This window comes from Octopus bimaculoides, chromosome 5, assembly GCF_001194135.2.
Source record: "Octopus bimaculoides isolate UCB-OBI-ISO-001 chromosome 5, ASM119413v2, whole genome shotgun sequence".
NCBI classification, from domain to species: Eukaryota; Metazoa; Mollusca; class Cephalopoda; order Octopoda; family Octopodidae; genus Octopus; species Octopus bimaculoides.
The window spans coordinates 35034992-35054978 of record NC_068985.1 but is presented as its reverse complement, the minus strand read 5'-3'; the positions used below and the strand labels follow the sequence as shown (position 1 = coordinate 35054978).

The 19987-nt window shown below is 36.9% G+C and overlaps 1 protein-coding gene across 1 annotated transcript in view; it reads right to left on the bottom strand.

Annotated features, from left to right (window-relative positions):
• Nucleotides 1-19987, bottom strand: part of LOC106874055 (uncharacterized) — a 97676-nt gene that overhangs the window by 72600 nt on the left and 5089 nt on the right. Inside the window, exons 3-5 of the mRNA XM_052968304.1 lie at nucleotides 17259-17513; nucleotides 6049-6297; nucleotides 1356-1607 (exon numbers count right to left, since the gene is read on the bottom strand). Coding sequence (XP_052824264.1) covers nucleotides 1356-1607; nucleotides 6049-6297; nucleotides 17259-17513 — 756 coding nt within the window. The remainder of the gene's footprint in view (nucleotides 1-1355; nucleotides 1608-6048; nucleotides 6298-17258; nucleotides 17514-19987) is intronic.

The window sequence follows — 19987 nt, the reverse complement described above, 5'->3', positions numbered from 1 at the left end:
GCTGTGCCGGTGGAGCACTAACAACACTGTCCAAGCATGATCATTGCCAGAGCAGCTGTCTGGCTTCTGTGCTAGTGGCTCGTAAATAGCACCATTTGAGCGTGATCGTTACCATTGTTGCTTTACTGGCACTTGTGCCGGTGGTACGTTAGGAAATCATTTGAGTGAGGTCGTTGCCGGTGCCACTGGACTAGCTCCTGTGCAGGTGGCATGTAAAAAACATCATTTTGAGCGTGGCCGTTGCCAGTACCGTGTGACTGGCCCTTGTGCTGGTGGCACGTAAAAGCATCCACTACACTCTCGGAGTGTTTGGTGTTAGGAAGGGCATCCAGCTGTAGAAACTCTGCCAGAGCAGATTGGAGCCTGATGCAGCCATCCTGTTCACCAGTCCTCAGTCAAATCGTCCAACCCATGCTAGCATGGAAAGCAGATGTTAAACGATGATGATGATGATGATGATAATGATGAATTGGATTTATATAACCTGTATTAGATCTCACTTCAGAGATTTTGAGATTTATGATAATTTAGAAAGCAATTTTCATTACCTGATATTATCCTAAATATCACTTTGAAATCATTCTCGCAAATCTACTAATTCCTTACAAGTTTTGGAATTTCCCTTTTTAAAGGTCACATAATCCTAAATGTATGTTATCTCCAATAAAGACAATCTCCCCAATACTGCTCAGAAACAGTCAGTATTTTTAAGATTATACAGATAATCTTGATTCATCAGTGCTTACATTACCTTAAATCTCAAGACATCTAAAGTGGTACAAAATGTCTTTCATAAAATATAAACATAATACAAACATTTCTCTTCTGAAGCTAGTAAATATGACATGGTATAGAATTTAAATAGAAACTCTATAGTACTAAAAGTTTGTCTATTGTAACACTTAATTATTCTAGCAAACAATATTTGATGTTCTTGCCTGATAAGTTAATTTGCTATATATTCTATATACAGGCATACAGTTGACAGTTAAAATGGAACAAACTAAAAAACAAAAACTGAACACAGAAACAATTTCACTGTATAAAATGAATGCTTAAAATTTACTTGAAAATAGCTTCAGGTCTTTTGGAGAAAATTTGAGGATACTGAATTTGAAAATTATAATTAAGAAGATATTGAATTTGAGGATATTGAATTTTAAGAGGATATTAAATTTGAAAATTATAATTAAAAATTATCAGTTTTATTGACATACATAAAAAGAAACAAAGTCCAACAATCTTCTAATGAGATAAAATTAAATAAATAACTAATCAATTTATCATTCTAAAAATAATAATTCAAATTGTAAATATGTTTTTATAAATAAATTGTGGCTTTGTAAAATACTTGCCTGGAATTTTGTAGTTTGATGATTTATTCACATGAAAATCTTCATTGCTTACATGACACACCCATGTACCAGTATTATTGAAAGAAGGATTATTTATAGATAATACATTCATAGTATAAGTATTCTTAGTGGCATTTCCCCATTTTTGCTTCAGTTTGTATTCATAAATATCTGGGTTTCCATCGAATGCAGTGCAATTAATTATTATATTATTTGTCTCATTTGAAATATGAATGTTTACTTGAGGAGGATCTTAAAAATAAAAAATAAAAATTCAGAAAACAGTTCTAATTTAGAAAATAAGATAAAAATACAAAATTTCAGTTTCTCACACATTTTATATTCAGATTCTATGATTATCATTGAACATGTTTTCTCATACATCGTAGCAAAACACAGTAAGCAACCTAAACCACCACAAATCTATAATCTTGGGACAGTTTGAGCTTGGCCCTGTGGCTAAGGCTTACAGTGGGTTGCAACAATGAGATGTACTTCCATGTAATGCTTGTACTTAGATGGGTAGATTGTCCAGGAAGACAGTTTAGTCAGTCATAGAGAAAACAAACAAACAATTCATGAAATATCGACTAATAAAATTCAGCAAAAATGTCAAACTATACAGATATAAAAAAATTAAATCATTTAAAACTGAAATTTCTTTACATAACATGCACATATTCAAAAAATGTTTCTCATTAAGAGTAATTAGAAGTGCTCATCAGTGAATCATGGGGGGGAAAATGTCTGTTCTTCATTACCATATCAATATAGTGATTAAATGGATCCATTTATGGTAATAGCATGAGAGGAGGAAACCGTCATGATGACAGACATATGAAACCAAGATAAATGAAAATACTAGGCTAAAAGTTTGAAATGTTAAGTTTTTATTTTATTAAAACAGATACAGTTTTTCATTCTGAGAACAAAATATAAAGAAACTGAATAAGACAAATTATTAAAGCAAATATGTATGTAGTGCTGAGATGAATTTTAAACAATTTAAACAATCTGCTTTGTCTTTTTGTTTTCCTGTCTTTTTTTAATTAGTATAATTTTGATCAACTTCAAGTGCCCTCTATCCAAAATTATGAGTTTAAAACCAATTAAACAGTCTTATACCTTTTGGTTAGATTTGAATATAAAACTTTATTTTTGATACAAATTTTTAATACTGTTATTCATTGCACTGTAGTCCCATAGATGCTTGGGATTTTTAATTGTGCATCAGACATATTGTGCCTTTGTTCTGTTGTCCCTGATCAAAGTTTCTTAATCACTTCTGTTATGATATTTAGGGCTTTCTCATTTCCACATTGAAAAATGTTGGTAAATGCATAATAAACATAACTCTTTCAGTTATCCAAACTTGAATTTTGAATGTGACAGCTTAGAAATTTGTTTCATTGATTTGAGTGTATAACTAATACAAACTCTTTGTGACTCCCTAATAACTGTTTGTTGTAAAGTGGAGCTACCAGTGATTTGGGATTTCATTGCATATGTGTGGAAGACCATAGGTTATTTATTCCAGAAAAATATGGTCTCCAAATGACTGCTTATATTTAAAAAAAATACTTCAATAGGATAGATACATTTTCTTGTTGTGATAAATCACCAACAACACATCCTTTTCCTCTCCTCCTCCATCTTCTTCTTCTTCATATCCACTTTCCATGCTGACAAGGAAGGGTAGTCATGTATAAGTCCTTACTGCAACCACTGCTTTCATAGGTAGGTTGGAAAACCATACCGTGCTTAACTAGGTTCCTATGGTTTGATGTACTTCCTATGATGAACCTGTTCACAGAGAGAACTGAGTGTATCTTAGAGTGGTACCAGCATTAGAGAAGTTGTCATATCCTTGGCTAGACAAGACTAAAGAACCTCCTCGACACTATACTTTCTCTGCTCATTTGTCAACACCTGAACAGAGTCTATTGTAAATATTTTTTCTTATCACTATAAGAATGGTGAGACTCAAAACCGAGGCAGAGTCCACTGGATGATATTTTGGATATTTATTTTTCTACTGTAAATACCTCTCCATGGTCGCTTAGAAACTGGAGTTGCCAAACAACATAGCTGAGCCAAAATGCACATTTTATTGCTACATTTTCAAATATATAGATTTAAAGTGTATTATTACTGACAATAAAAATGTTTACTACTGTTTGGTGTATCTCTTTTTTTTTTATTTAGAAGTTAGCTATTCTTGTATAGGCATTTCTATTATTCATTTTTCATTATTAACTAATGACATATAATGTAATAATTCTTCAAAATATTGATCTAGTTTGTTTCTGACAGTAGAGCTTCAGCAGAAAAAGACTATTGTGAACCAGTAAATCACATTAAAGTTGATGACTTGACAAAGCATAATCAAAAGAAACTCTTTTTTTAGTTCATTGAAATGCACAGCATTTTTGAGAAACAAGATAGTTTAATCAGTAAGAAGGGAAATAATTTTTAATTGGGCAACTACTCAAAAACGAACATGCTGAGTATCTACAGCTGACAACTGATCTTGACAGAATCCTGAATGTATGCTTATAGATTATATACTTGTAATAAGTTACTTTATATTTAATTTTGGCAATATAATTAGTCAAAGTAGAGTTACTATTCCTACATATGTGACTACAAAGTAGAGTTACTATTCCTACATATGTGACTACAAAGTAGAGTTACTATTCCTACATATGTGACTACATATGTGGCAGCAGAAATGATTATGATGCTGCTGTCATTTGGATGATCCCTGATGACATTCTTTTCTTCTCAAAATATGTTTTGGTTTAAAATGTTTGCTTTTACTCATTAAATTTTTGTCTTTTCAGGTTAGTTCATATTATTCAGTTTTTTAACCAACATTTTGGAGAGGATTTTGATTTCTAGGTAGGAGATGTAATCAATAGCTTTATTGAAAACTTAGCTCTTCTAATTTTTAGACTCAGTGAGCTACCTTCAGTTAAGGATAATAAATGTTAGGCTGGGTACATCATTAGCTGGGTACATCAATATGTAGAAATAGGGTAGTTGTAGATGTTTACAGTATACACCATTAGAAGTAGAGAGCAAAAAATGAACTTTAGAGACCAGAAAAATCACAAATACTGAAATCCTCTAAACTGGAGAAACTGATATTTTGTTTGGTCACAATAAATTTCTTAATAAAATCAAGGATCAACAAACCCAAGTAATTTTAAAATTCTTTTGTTAATTTGTTTCTATTTACAAAAGGTTATGCTCCTAATCTGAGTAAGTTCTGAAGCTCAACAACAGCAAGGTTGCATAGAATGGGTGTCATTAATATTACTCCCAAGATAAGTAGAGTGGATACAACAGGATTAGTGTGTTAGATTAATGATGCAGATATCACTTTTTACAAACTCTCTAAGACTGTTAAGACTGATAGAGTTTATGTTCAGTTTTAAACCTCAGTATCTACAAGTAAGTCATGGATGGGAAGGGAATTTCACAGAGTTCAACTCTGGGAAGGTTTGATTATGCATAGTGGTCAATGAAATACAAGAGTGACGAGAAGAATGGGAGAGACAAATGTATTGGGTGAACTTGGATAGAGGTTGTAGCTAGGAGCAGTGATTAGGATAATAATAGAATAAGCAGAGAGAAGAGACAGCACATGTATGGGTGACAGATGGTATGTGTTACTGAGTCATTACCAATTAGTGGGGCCTTCACTGAGTTACGACACATGATGTTTGTGTGGGTAATAGCAAATCTGTCCTGGGTGTAGGTGCAGCAATTCTTTGTGGATCTTACTTGAATTAGGTAGAAAATCAGTAATTGCAAAAAGCTGAAGTATTTTCTAACTCTGAAGGGAAAAGGTAGTCTTTGAGATGCTGTTTCAGCTAGGTTAAGTATGTGGGTTTTCAGGATATATCACCAGAAACTGTGAAACCTACCTTTTATAGTAACCATAACCTTAATATTATTCAGTTTTGTCTTCCTCAGTTCCACACAGGCTGACTTTACATTTCCTTACTCTTAATTGATACAGAAAATAGTAAATACTTTCATGACAACACCCCTTCCTTAAATAATTACCCACTTTCCTGACCAAAAGGACTGAACCCCATTACAAAATGATCAGTGATAAGAAGGGCATTCAGCTGTAAGAACCATGATACCCCCATACCCCCATCACCATAAAAAAGTCATATACACCAGAGACTGGTGGAGTATCAGCTGATGATGGACTGTGACAAGTGGCAAGAGGCCAAAGTGGAACAAATCCTTCTAACTCATGCCAGCATAGAAAAACTAGGCATAAAATAATGATCATAGTGATGATGCTGATGCTAAAAGATGGTAAGAATATAACAAATTCATGTATGACCTGGTAGCATGAACTATTCTTTTACAAATTGCTTTAGACACTTATGCAATCACAAGGAGACATAAATGCCCTCTCAGTGTACCTACCCTTTACCCAGCAGATCATCAAGGAGGTGTTGGCTAAAGAGAGAGAGGGCTGTGCCAGCTGTCAGCTGGTACACATTTTCAGCTGAGTATACTAGAGAAATGTAAAACGATGTGTTTTGCTCAAGTACACAATATGCCACTCGGTCTAAGAATTGATGCAAAAGATATTTGATGATGGCAGTAGTAGTAGGAGTAGTAGTAGGAGTAGGAGGAGGAGGAGGAAGTATTTATATTTACATACATTTCAACAGGATATTAATTTTTTTCCGAGATGTCAGATTTCCATGCTTTGTGCTCTTTGCATTGGCAACACAGAAAACATCACTGATATTTCTACGATTAAAAGTAAATGGGGAGTTTGAAGGAAAACTGTGATTTCTACATTCCAACCTCACTTCTGGGATAGGGTTTCCTTTTGCAGAACAGTTTACAATGGATGCTTGATTCTCAATTAATGTCACATCCTCTGATGCAGTAATATCAGGTTCATCTATAAATAAATAATTAAATAAAACTATTAAAAATCACACACAGAAACATTTTAAAGAAACTTTATGAAACATTTTGCTATTAATTGTTATGAAATATGTTTAATTCTTTGAATCCTAACACTCTGCAAGGTATGCAGTTCCTACCCAGCACCAGCCATTTACATGAAAATCACAGAAATAAACTGAAAAAAATACTAGCAAATTCAATTGGAAAAAAATGTAATAAATATAATCCTTTCTACTATAGGCACAAAACCTGAAATTTTGGAGTGAGAGCTCCTTGATTACATTGACCCCAATGCTCAAAGTCTACAGAATTTGAACTTAAAATGTAAATGCAAATGAAATACTGCTAAGCATTTTGACTGGGATGCCAATGATGTAACAAATATGAATTATGTTTAATTTGTAATGAGATAACTTTTAAATCACTTCTTTTGTTTTCTGTCGTTGCCAAATTTTCCAATGGTTATCACCTCCAGTGCAAATAAACAAGAATCTATGCTTATCTCTCGCTTCCCAGTCCTGTCCTCACTGCATCATTGCTATCCTGTTGTCCCCCACATTCTCAATATACTCGAGTTTCACAGTCACTGCATTCCCCACCTCCCTCTCTTTGCATGCATGTGAAGTCCTTACCCTCTACTCATGCACTCTTGGCAATATTCTATCTTCCTATTTATATTCTGATCCCCATATTTTGAGTACATGCCTTGGCACTTTACCACCATCTCTCTCTTTCTCTCTCTCTCTCTCTCTCATGCTTTCTCCAATCCTTTTCTTTCATGCACTCTCAATCTCTTCCACTCTTTTTATCATTCTTGATCACTCTCTCTCTCTCTTTCTCTCTCTCTCTCTCTCTCTCTCTCTCTCTCTCTCCCTCTCTATTTCTTGGTCTCTCTCTCTGACTGGATAACCATATATCTCTACAGCAACATACTTGTTACTGTCCCTCTGTCACACTGTAAACTTTCATTGCTTGGCACAAGGCCACCGTCTCCAATGCACCCTGCTCTCAGAGGATCTTTTTCTTGTTAGTCACTTGTGACCCTGGCTTGTGCCATGTAAAAAGCATCCAATCCACACTGTAAAGAGATTGTTGTTTGGAGGGGCATCAGGCTGTAAAAACCATGCCAAAACAGAACTTGCTGGTGCTGATGCCATGCAAAATGCACTATCCTCTCTGTAAGGTGGTTGGTGTTAGGAAGGGTATCCAGCTGTAAAAACCATACCAAAACAAACAGTGAAGTCTGGTGCAATCTTCTGGCTTGCCTGCTCCTTTCAAACTGTTTAGCCCATGCCAGCATGGAAAACAGATGTTACATGATGATGATGATGATATTTATTCTCACAATTATAGTCAAAATATGATGTGTTTATCTTTGATATATTATCTTTTTGACAGAGAATTTCTTTGAGTTGATCAACTCTCTTCATGTGAGAGATTTTGTTATGATTTGTAATAAAATTTCAGTTTTTCAAAAATATACATAACACAAGATGAGATTTGTAGAATTTATCATCTCTCTCAATTTGTAGATTTTATCATCTTTATCAACAACAGAATTATCTTCATTCACACAATTACTGGGTAAAAGTTCATTGCATAACAGTTATTGGGAGTAGCTGATTTGATATACACAGCTTAACTATTGGCTTCATCAACTAATAGCTACCAAACTTCATCCAACAAACAGATCAGATAATCCCCATGATTAGCTAATCCTACAGTAAGTTTATCGAGATTATATTTAGACTCAAGACCTCTGTAAGTTTGAAATAAATGGAAAATCATTGTTATTACAAATTCAAACATAAGCATTAGGAGCTACTACACCCCTTCCTCTGCAATCTGAGACTACCTTTCATATATAGGCTGTACATTTTATACAGAAATAGAATCTACCATGCTATCTTCACCTGTTAGGTAATATGCTTTCATAATAACTTTGATGGCGCTAATCAAAGCCATTCTGACGCTCTGTTTTATTACTAAAAATTAAATATTTAATTGGCTCAGTTAGCTGGTTTCCAATGTAGCATATTTCCCCCAAACCTCACTCAAAAAAATTGATAAAACTCACAGTAATACCTTCTTGAAGAACACAAGTTATAGCAGTAACATAAAATGATTATTGATTAGTGCAGAAAGAATGTACAAGTAACAGGGCTAAACACAAATATGTGGTAGAAAAAATACTAGGTTGGTAGGATATAGTCATATATTTTTGGTACAGGAATTCAAGGCCAGTGGGTTCAATGATAAATAATGAAAACTGAATAAATGCATTCATCTTTTAACGAGTTATTCATTTTCTTTCACTGTATATTTTTATATATCAGGTCATCCCATAAGTTCTGTCCGATTTTACCTTTTTTAGAACTGAATGAAATTTAATAGTATTTTAGAATATCTAATGGAATAAAAAATTATTTTTATGCATTTGTGTACATTTAAACTAATTAAATATTATTTTACAGAATAATAGAATTAAAATTTCTTTGATTAAAACCCTTTCTAACATGGAAGTACCCAAAGAGCATTTGAGGCACATAATGCTTTATGAGTACAAAAAAGGAAACTTTGCAGCCAAAGTGACTCGAAACATACACTCAGTATGGGAAAGAATGCTTGAATGAAAGAACTTGCAGAAGATGGTTTACAAAATTCAGAAGTGGAGATTTCAGCCTTGAAGATGATCGAACAGGACGTCCAGTTGAGTTTGATGATAAGCTCGTTGAGGCATTACTTGAAGAAAACCCTGCATTATCAGTTGAAGAATTGGCAATAAAGCTTAGTTCAAACTATACAACTGTACATCATTATTTTCAACAACTTGGAAAGGTTCCTAAACTTGGAAAACAGGTGCCTCATGAATTGTCCGAAAGCAACTGCAAATCCCAAGTTGACATCTGCTCTTCTCTCCATTCTTGCACACTCATTTCACCCTTTTTGGATAGACTTGGTGACTTTGGATAGACTGGTGACGGAAAATGGATCTTCTATTCAAATGTTAAACGTCATAAAGAGTGGCTTGGTAAAAGGGAAAAAGCTCAACTACAATCGAGAAGGGAACTTCATGGAAAAAAGGTTCTTCTCTCTATCTGGTGGGATTGCAAAGGAGCAATTCACCTTGAATTGTTCCCACCTAATGCAACAATCACTGCTCAAGTCTACTGTCAGCAATTAGAACATTTGAACGAAGCTTTGAAGAAAAAAAAGACCTGCTTTAGTGAATCGAAAAGGAGTGATGTTTCATCAGGACAATGCACGACCCCACACTGCAAAGATCACATTACAGAAGATAGAAGAGCTTGGGTGGGAAAAAATTCTTCATCCACCTTATTCTCTCAACCTCGCTCCTCTAGACTACCATTTGTTTCGTAGTTTGCAGAATCATTTGGGGGACATAACTTTCGCAAGCCGGGAGGAGGTCAAAACTGACATTTCAGAGTTCTTTGCTTTGAAACCAAAAGAGTTTTACATTGATGGGATTAAAAAGCTTGTAAATAGATGGAAGGAAGTCATAGATAATCAAGGAAAGTACATTGATGATTAAATTCCAATTAAATATAACATTTGACCACTTGTTTTCTTTATTCAAAATTCAGATAGAACTTATAGGATGACCTGATATCTGTACATTTTTCATAATTTCCTATCTTTCCATGTCACAATAAACTCCTTTTTCTGAAGCTGGAAAAGAAATCTACAATTAGAGAAGTAGTTAAAACATTTGAACCAAGGAGTGAAGTATTGAATGGCCATTCAGTCTGCTAGAATTATCATGGATCTCAAATCAAATCTAAATGTCTGGAAAAAGAGAGGGTTTATTGAACAACGTAGCTCATGATATACAAAAAGACAAGATGGTGATGATGATCGTTTTCTATGCTGGTGTGAATTGAATGGTTCAATGGGAGCTGGCAAACTGGAGGACTGCACTAAACTTCACTATCTCTTTTGGTATGGTGTTTATAGCTGGATTCCCTTCCTAATGTCAATCATTGTTGGCATTAGGAAGTGATGCCAATCATTGTTGGAAATTCTTTGTGCATAAACAACAGCAATAATTAAACATTAAACTATGATTACTACAAGCTTTAAATACTTTCTGTATACAACTGCACTTCCTGTACCAACACTGCTACAATTTCAATCATATAACGCAAACAATAAAATTAGACCCAATGAACATACCAAGTATTTTAGTTTTAGATATATATATATTATAGGCAGATCCTAAGCATTTATGCCTGTGGATTTTAGAACGCTGGCATTTCACACAAGAGTGTGCCCAAGTGGTGATCATGTAGTGCATATTAGGCCAGAAAAACTGAGCTGTAATAAGCTTAACCGAGGCAGTGATGCCAGGATGTGACAGTGAATGCAAGGCATCAAAAACTGAACGCAGGTGGTTCTCAGATACAAATGGCCTGGGGGAACCAGTAGCTGTGTCACAAAAGATTGTGCCTTGAGCAGATGGAAGTGGAAGATAGGCAAACTTGCAACAGGACAACTTGGTGGAAATTAGATCCAATGTGTCCAGAGCTGGCTGATCCTGCGCAATGGCAGTTAAATCAATTGCAGCAGGAGACGAAAGAGAACATACAAGGAAATGAGATAATGCATCATCAGGCACATTCTCTGTTCCAGGTATATGCCAAATATCACTCATGATCTGGGAAATGTAGTCCAGGTGATGAAAAGCATGAGGCGAGTGTCTGTCTGATTTAGATGACAGAGCAAACATAAGAGGCTTGTGATCAGTATAAATCACAAAATCCTTGCCCTCGAGTTGATGTTGAAAATGATGAACTGACAAGTAGATTGCTCAGAGTTCATGATCAAACGTACTGTAACAACGTTCAGCTGGCTGTAATTGATGTGAAAAATGCCAAAGGTTGAGTTTGATTGTCGACGGTATGTTGCAAAACAGCACCAAAAGCAGAATCCGATGCATCAACTGTTAAAGAGAGATGAGCATCAGGAACTGGATGTGCAAGCAAAGGAACAGAAGCTATTTCCTTCTTGATTGACTCAAAAGAAGATAATGCCTAGTGTGATAGGAGAATTTGTTTTTGTATTTGCTTTCAGTAGTTGAGTCAAGGGAAGTAACTTGTCTGCACATTTATGTATGAACCTCCTGTAAAAGTTGATAATTCCCAAGAAGTGACACAGTTGGTGTAGAGAAGTGGGAGGTGAGATGCACTGAATTGCATTGACTTTGGAGGAGAGAGGTCGGATACCATTAGAGTCGATATAATGACCTAGGAATTCTGAAGAGGTCTGTCTGATAACACACTTATTGGGGTTGATTCACAGATTGTAGATGCGAAGATGCTGTTGAGATAAGTGTTGGAGGTGATTTTCACACGTGTTGCTAGCTATGATCAAATCATCGATGTAAGCGAACACAAAATCAAGTCCATGGACAACTTCATCGATAAACCTCTGGAATGTACTCATTACATTCCGCAAACCGAAGCTCATAAATAGGAACTTGAAACTTTCAAAGGAGGTGGGAATGGCAGTTTTGGGAATGTCGTCAGGGTTCATTGGAATATGATGATAAGCTTGGATGAGGTCAACCTTGGAAAAAATAGTACAACCATGCAAGTTTGAAGAAAAATACTGGAGATTCCTTATAAGATAGTGATCAGGAACAGTGACCACATTCAAATGTCTGTAATCCCCCACTGCGTGAAAGTCAGAATTCCCTTCCATGCCAAATGTTGAGGAGATGCCCAAGGGCGGATGGAGGGGTGAATAAGGCTGAGTTAAAGCATATGCTCGAACTTAGGTCAAGACTTTTTGAGCCAATCAGGAGCGAGTCGCTGTGGACGTGAAAAGACGGGTGGTCTAGTAGTAGTGATATAATGGGAAAGAAGCCAAAGGAAGTGGAACTGGTCACTAGGAGTGGCAACAAAAAATGATGGGCTGAGAACAGCATTAGTAGTTACCCAAGTAGGTGTAAACGAAGATGCAGAATCGTCCACGAGTCTCTGTTGCCTGACATCTGCTAATAAGTGAAAGTGGTTTAAGAAGTGCGCACCCAGAATGGGGTATGGTAGATCTGCTTTAACAAAAACCCACCTAAAATCCCTTTGAAGGTTGAGATCTAGGTGTAATGAAACCTGACCGTAAGTTTTTCTCAGCGATAGATTCACTGCGTGTAGGTTAATTGCAGATTGCTTCAGCTTGTCTGAAGTAAGATGCAAAAGGCCAAATAGAACAGCTGGATCTGGTGTCAACCATGATCGATTTGTTAGACACATAGAATGCACGATGAGATGAAAAATTGTGGGAAGAATTTGATGTGCCTAAATCTTTCATAACTAGTTTTCTGACAGCTTGACTGAACAGAGCTGGATGCATCGACGGGCTTTGTCCTTGAATGTCACATGGTACCAGCAGAGATTGGAAACCGTTGGAATAGAACTAGACAACCATGACTTAGAATGGCTTCTGCTGTGAGGACGACGAGAGCTGGCATGTTCTTGCCACAATGTGTCCATGTGACATGCTAATGCAACGACTCTCTCCAAAATGTCATGTGATGAGGGAGAAGACTTTGTGGTAGTAGAGAAAGCTACTACGGGGTCTGAACAGGTACGGTGAGGTGTCAGTTGCACAGTGAACTCTATGATCTTGTCCGCTATGGTGAAAAATATGCATCCAACTGAGCGAACCAAAGCGTGGCATCACCAGAGTATGCAGGTAAGTTGAGAAGACTCGTTTTTCTTTCCCTACAGAGGAGGGAAAAGAAAAGGACCAAAGAATCGACAAAGTGTTGCTGGAATAGTAACATGTGTGTAAGAAAAAAAATTTTTTCCTTAGCAAAATCTTTGAATTGTTCGTGTACTGTGTGCAGCAATGAAAGAAAAAAATTTTTTGTTTTGGGGTGCCAAACGTGTGTTGCAGTCTGCTGAAAAAAATGTTTGTGTGCTTGTTTTTTTTTTGTTTAAGAAGTCATCAGAAAATGGAGGGCGAACTGGTAACTTTGTTTTTCAACATGTGAGGCAATCCGAATATTGCAGTAGACAGGAACAATGACTGGAAGTTGATGGTCGGCTTGTTGGAAATTGATGGATGGCTGGAGTTGTGGCCATTGATTTTTTTAGTTGAGAGTGAGCAAAAACCACCAGTCTGTAGTTCGGTTGAGACATCTACACGATAAAGCTTGTGGCTGCTGAAATCCTTTTTCTGTCAGGGTCACCATTTTATAAAGCAACTGAAGATTCATGATACCTGTGGAGCATCACCTTCTCCCATTATAATTATTTTCTGTAGTCTTAAGGATCTGGAACTCGAAGAAGAAGCTTACAAGCAGATGCGATTCAATAATCATTTATTTTAGTTCTCGTTCATGTGGCTCATTCCCAGTGACCATTTCCATGACAGTGCATGGTTTGTTATAGCTGTGTTCACGTGTGGTTCATTACTTCTGAAGATAACAGGTGAGATTAGAGCGGGTTAAGAGTCCGCTGTGAGCTGCCTGCTTCGCAGTGTTTCTCAGCATAAGTGAGAAGGAGAAAAGAGGGTGAATATCTTAATGCTCCTGCTTATATAGTCGTTGCCGATGAGAGTCTCGCTGTCGTCTCACGCATGGCAAATGGTTGCAGTTGAGATCTTGCTCCTGTCTCAGACATGGTAATGGCTACCGGTGAGATCTCGTACAAAATGGTGCTGGCTTCTTGTGCCTCACTACACATTCAATCAATAGTCTCTATTAATAGAATTTACTTTAGTAGGCATTTCGTAATGCTTACTGAAGTAAATTTTACTACAGCAGCTCAATAATAATAAACTTTGAGTATTTGGCAACCATTAAATAAAACAAGAACTATACATGAATCATACATGAACCAATGAGTACAGTGAAATGGAGTCTGGCCTGCTGGCCAATTCCATGTCAAACCATCCAACCCACTGCAAGAAGAATGAACTTTGAACGACATGATGATGATGATGATATATATAAATGTTTATATAATAAAGTTTTTCGAGCCTCCTTTAATTATGGTTGGCCATGAGTTTCTGAGTTGGCAAGTTCTCCAAGACACAAGCCTGGGTCAGTTTTCATGGAAGACTAGTAGTTGCCCTTCCATGGAAGTCTCCTAATTCTATGCAATAATGATGTGCAACAGAAAAGTAAAGCTGATACAGTTTGATACAAGTGTCATTATAGGCAAAGTGATGACATCAATACACTGTCCTGGATTTGTACATTATTATTGATCTTGAAAGAATGAAAGCAAAGTTGATTTCACAGGAGTTTGATTTCAAAGAGCAGTGAGTAGGAAAAAATACCATGAAGCATTCAATTCAATGTTCCAGTTGTAAATTCACCACTTTGATTTTAGATAATATGTTATAAGATAAAGACCCTTTTCTTCATTGTTCAGATGAAACACCTTGTATTTGCTTACATTTTGTATGTCAGGAGTTCATATGTCACTGAAATCAACTTGGCCTTTCCTCCTTCATCATCATCATCATCATCATTGTTTATCGTCTGCTTTCCATGCTAGTATGGGTTGGACAGTTTGACTGAAGACTGGCAAGCAGGGAGACTGCACCAGGCTCCAATCTGTTCTGGCAAGGTTTCAACAGCTGGATGCCCTTCCTAATGCCAACCACTCTGAGAGCCAATCAAGAGGCAATAGCATTGGCCATGCTCAAATGGTGCTTTTTATGTGCCACCAGCATGGGTGCCGGTCAGGTGGCAATGGCATCGGCCATGCTCAAATGGTGCTTTTTATACACCACCAGCACAGGTGCCACTCAGGTGGCACTGGCATTGACTACACTCAAATGGTGCTTTTTACATGCCACCAACACAGGTGTCAGTCAGGTCACATTGGCATCAACCATGCTCGAACAGTGCTTTTTACGTACCACTGGCACAGGTGCCAGTCAGGCAGAACTAGTATTGGCCATGCTTGAATGGTGCTTTTTACATGCTACTGATATGGAAACCAGTCAGGTGGCAATGGCATCGGCCATGCTCAAATGGTGCTTTTTACATGCCACCAGCATGGGTACCAGTCTGGCAGCACTGGCATCAGTCACATTCAAATGGTGCTTTCTAAGTGCGACCAGCACGGGTGCCAGTCAGGCGGCGCTGACATTGGCCATGCTTGAATGGTGATTTTTACATGCCACCGGCATGGGTGCCAGTCAGGCAGTACTGGCATGGGCCACGACTACAATTTCACTCAGTTCCAGAGGTCTTCACAAGCATGGCATATTATTCAATGATTGAAGTGTGCTTTTAAATGTGCTAGTTACGGCATCGGCCATGACTATGATCTCACTTGGCTTGCCGGGTCTTCTCAAGTACAGCATGCCTCCAAAGGTCTCAATTACTTGTCATTGCCTCTGTGAGGCTCAACATTTGAAGGTCATGCTTCACCACTTTATCCCATGTCTTCCTGGGTCTACCTCTTCCACAAGTTCCCTCCACTGTTAGGGTGTGCCCGTCTTTGCAAAGCTGTCCTCATCCATATGCCACACATGACCATACCAGGGCATGCCACATCTGATGCTGTCTTTCTTGCACACCACATCTGATGCTTTTTATGTCCAAAATTTCTCTTAGGGCACTTACGCTCTGTCATTGACATTACACATCCAGTGGAGCATACTAGCTTCATTTCTTTCAAGCCTATGCATGTCCTCAGCAGTCACAGCCCATGTTTCACTGCCATGTGGCATAGCTGTTAGCAAACAGGCATCATACAGTCTACCTTTCACTCTGAGTGAGAGGCCCTTTCTTACTAGCAGAGGTAAGAGCTCTCTGAACTTTATCCAGCCTGTTCTTATATTAACAGCTATGCTCTCAGAACATCCACGCCCACTACTGACTTGGTCGCCTAGGTATAGGAAGCTATCAACTACTTCTAATTTTTACCCCTGGCATGTGATGGAATCTGTTTTCAGTACATCTTTGGTGTTTATTGCACCTGTGCATTTGCCACACACAAAAACTATCTTTCCTGTTAACGTTCCTTTGATACTGCTGCACCTCTTCTGTGATTATAGCTTACATTGGGTACATCTTCTGGAGTTTCTACATATGCCTTTTCTAGGGATTTGTGATTTGTCTGCTTTCCTACTTACTAAGACTTTGGTTTTTGCTAGATTGACTAAGGCCCTTTGATTCTAGACCTTGCCTCCACACCTGAAACTTCTTCTCTAGTTCTGGTAGTGACTCAGCAATTAGAGCAAGGTCATCAGCATAGAGGAGCTCCAGGGGCAGCCTGTCTTAAATTCCTCTGTTATTGCCAAAAGGACTATGATGAACAAGAGGGGGTCTGAGGACTGATCCTTGGTGAATCCTTATTTCTACCAGGAATTTTTCACTATACTCATTGCCAACCCTCACCTTATTGACAGCATCCCTGTACATGGAAAGTTGAGCAGGGATAAAATGGGGTATAATATGTATGACAGTATGTTGTTTGAAAAAACAAACATTATAATGTTTATGTGATCAATATACAGTGCAGAAATTTTGAGGCACACAAGAATGTGGTTCAGAGATTGTTATATTAACACATGTTATGAGAGAGTAGACTGATCAGAAACTTGCAATTCAAAAAATTAGATGGTTTCTAAAAGGTAGGCATTTCTAATCAGACACTATTCAAAGTTTTGCTAATGTTAGAGACCATTGGTATGTGATATAGAAAAACCTGTTTCCAGTATATCCAGCTGTGTGCTGTTTAAAACTTAATATTTTGAAATAATTTTGGTAAGCCACAATCTACAATTTGTAATTTTATGAAACGTGTTATTTTGGAAAAACAAAGAAAATCAATTAAGTAAAAATTTTCTGTTAAAAAACAAAATTAACAAAGATGAAAATGAAAATATCACAGTATTTTTTTTTTTTGAACGTAAATAACAAATTATTTCACAGATTTATAATAGAATTATAACATTTCAACTTACATTCTACATTGATCCAATGTGTTTTATGTAATTCTCTTTTCTTATTGCACATGTTAGAAGCATAACAAGTGCAAACCTTATTATTGTGTGTTCGTTTGAGTTGAGGAAGTGTGAAATTTTGTGAGGTGTTGTTATTTGGATCCCACCTGTAGCTGTACTTTTCTGGATATCCATTTATTGCTTTACAATGCAAAATGCCTTTGGAACCCTCAAGAAAGGGTTCATCAGCCTTGATTTCTATTGTTTTAGGTGGATCTGTATAAAAGGAAATCAGATTATTTACATAAATACTTGCATGAAGATATTTTATTCTTTAGTGATGCATAAAAATGGGAAAATTTTCAATAAATTCTGTTAGTGTTGCAATCTTTAACACTGGAAGAAAATATCCAATACAAATTTTCAAATCCTAACAAAAATAATCCTTGTATCCAAGAATTTCATCAGACTACCATTTAGATTTTGAAGATGTTGGCAAAATTCACTTAGCAATACATAGAGTTTCAGAAGAAAGGCTGCAGAAAGGCTGTAAATAAGGGAATTTTAATGTCAAACTAAAATACAAAAAAACAGAGGTGTTTAAGGGAATAAATTTGTGAAAATCTATAGGTGAAAACTTTTTGTAAAGTTTTGCCTACATTTTGCTAAACTTCATGAATTGTATTACATTATTAATTTCATTTTTTAGTTTCCTCAAAACAGATATTTTTTTCCCCATACTTACCAGATCTGAAGAACACAGAATATTTCTTGACTCTGCTGTTATTCAATATCCAGTTTAATTCCCAGAGTAAAACTAAATGGTAAGATTAGTTGTAATGGATCTACAATACTGTACCTTTTGATTATTATACCTGCTCTATTGACAAATGTAAGAGAGTCTATTTTTTTCTGACATATAAATTCTTAAACAATATATATATCTTCCTCAAAACAGACATGCACTATCATCATAGAGATGATGATCATCATCATTGCTGCCACTGCTACCATCACTGTCATTTTGTGCCTGCTTTCCATGGAGAATACATATTAGCAAGCCAGAGAACCACATCTTGCTTAAAAGTCACTTTTAGCACAATTTCTATATATGGGTACCTTTCCTAATGCCGACCACTTTACAGAGTTTACTGGGTGTTATTTTCAGAGCATCAACACTAATGAAGTTCCCTTGTAATTTACAAGACTGAAGAGTTGTTCAACTAACAGGGAAGAGAAGAGATAGAGTGGATGCTTTAAACAAGGAGTTAAGATGTTAAAGTATGACTGTAGAGGTTGGCAGAAACAGGTTGTTGTATGTGGAAAGATTTATGGCAACTATTTATTTTGTATCAATGGGTGGGAAGGACTGGAATGGGACTCAAGAGGTGAATATGGTGATGACAAGGTACCAGAACATACATGCATGGTAACATGTCCAAGAAATAAATGGAAGAGAGAAGGTTACAGGAGAATAATGAAGGATGGAGGATAAGGCTGTAAGAGTGACAAAGGAGAGTGAGGTGGATATAAACATGAGGTTAATGAGGTCAGCAGTATATAGAAGATAAATGTAGAGAATGGTGAACAAGGGTGGAAGTAACCAGTATGAGTGGGGTACAATTGAGAATGAGGAATGGAGGTTGATTGAGAGTAGTATAGAGGAGAAGAGTGGTGATCAGTAGTACAGAGATGGCAATGGTATGGTATATAGTAGCAGGTTCTATATCAGTTTCTTACAAGAGCAGACAAATGTAGTAGATTGAGCAGTGATAGGGGGGGATGAGTGATAGGGTGATGAAGGGTGGGATTAAGGTTCCAAGTAGAAGAGACTGAGGGGATGGGATGCTGGATATAGAGTTAGAGATTGTGAGTGGGATATGAGGATAGGATGATAGAGGTGGAGTCGAGGTTGTGTGTGAGGTAAGTGTGAAAAATGGAAACCAATAAGGAAAGGAATGTAGTCCTGGAGGACAAGAATGAAGAATGAGTGTCAGTAGGAAGTGGCAGGGATCAAAAGTTACAAATGGAGATGAGAGTTTAAGATGGATACTAAGAAGAGTGGGGTGGGGGTCATCAGTTGTCAGAATGAGGAGAATGGAGGTGGCTTGAAGGAGGAACCAGTTGTCTGGATAGAAGATGAGAAGACTTAGGTGCATAGTGTACATATATATTATGCAGTTCTATATTTAAGAGATGAGGAATTATTTGCATTATTTACATTTGACGGATATTTGTCCTCATCTTGTTTGTTGTTAACACAATGTTTCGGCTGATATACCCTCCAGCCTTCGTTAGGTGTCTTGGGGAAATTTCGAAACTGGGTCCTCATTCCTAACGATGTTACTATTATTATATTATTATTATTATTATTACTGTTATTAATCAGGTCGCTGCTGTGAATCGAACTCGGAATCTTGGGGTTAGTAGCCCGCGCTCTTAACCACTATGCCATATGCCCGTGGGCAATTATGGAGTGAATTTTAAGGCTTATAAATCTATTATTTTTCTATCCTTCCTCAATACCGGTTCCCATATGCTATTCATATCTGCACTCGGTCTGCTTAGGAGGTTGTTGTGTCCTAGCATATGTGCTGCTTCTTTTAGTTTTCGTATTTTCCAGTGTTGTTCCCTGTCTATTATTTTATTTTAACTTCATCCCACAGGGAGAGGTGGTCTCCATTTTGCCATACATGATCAGCTATACCTGATTTATCAATATCTTCTCGTGTCACAGCTTTGCGATGTTC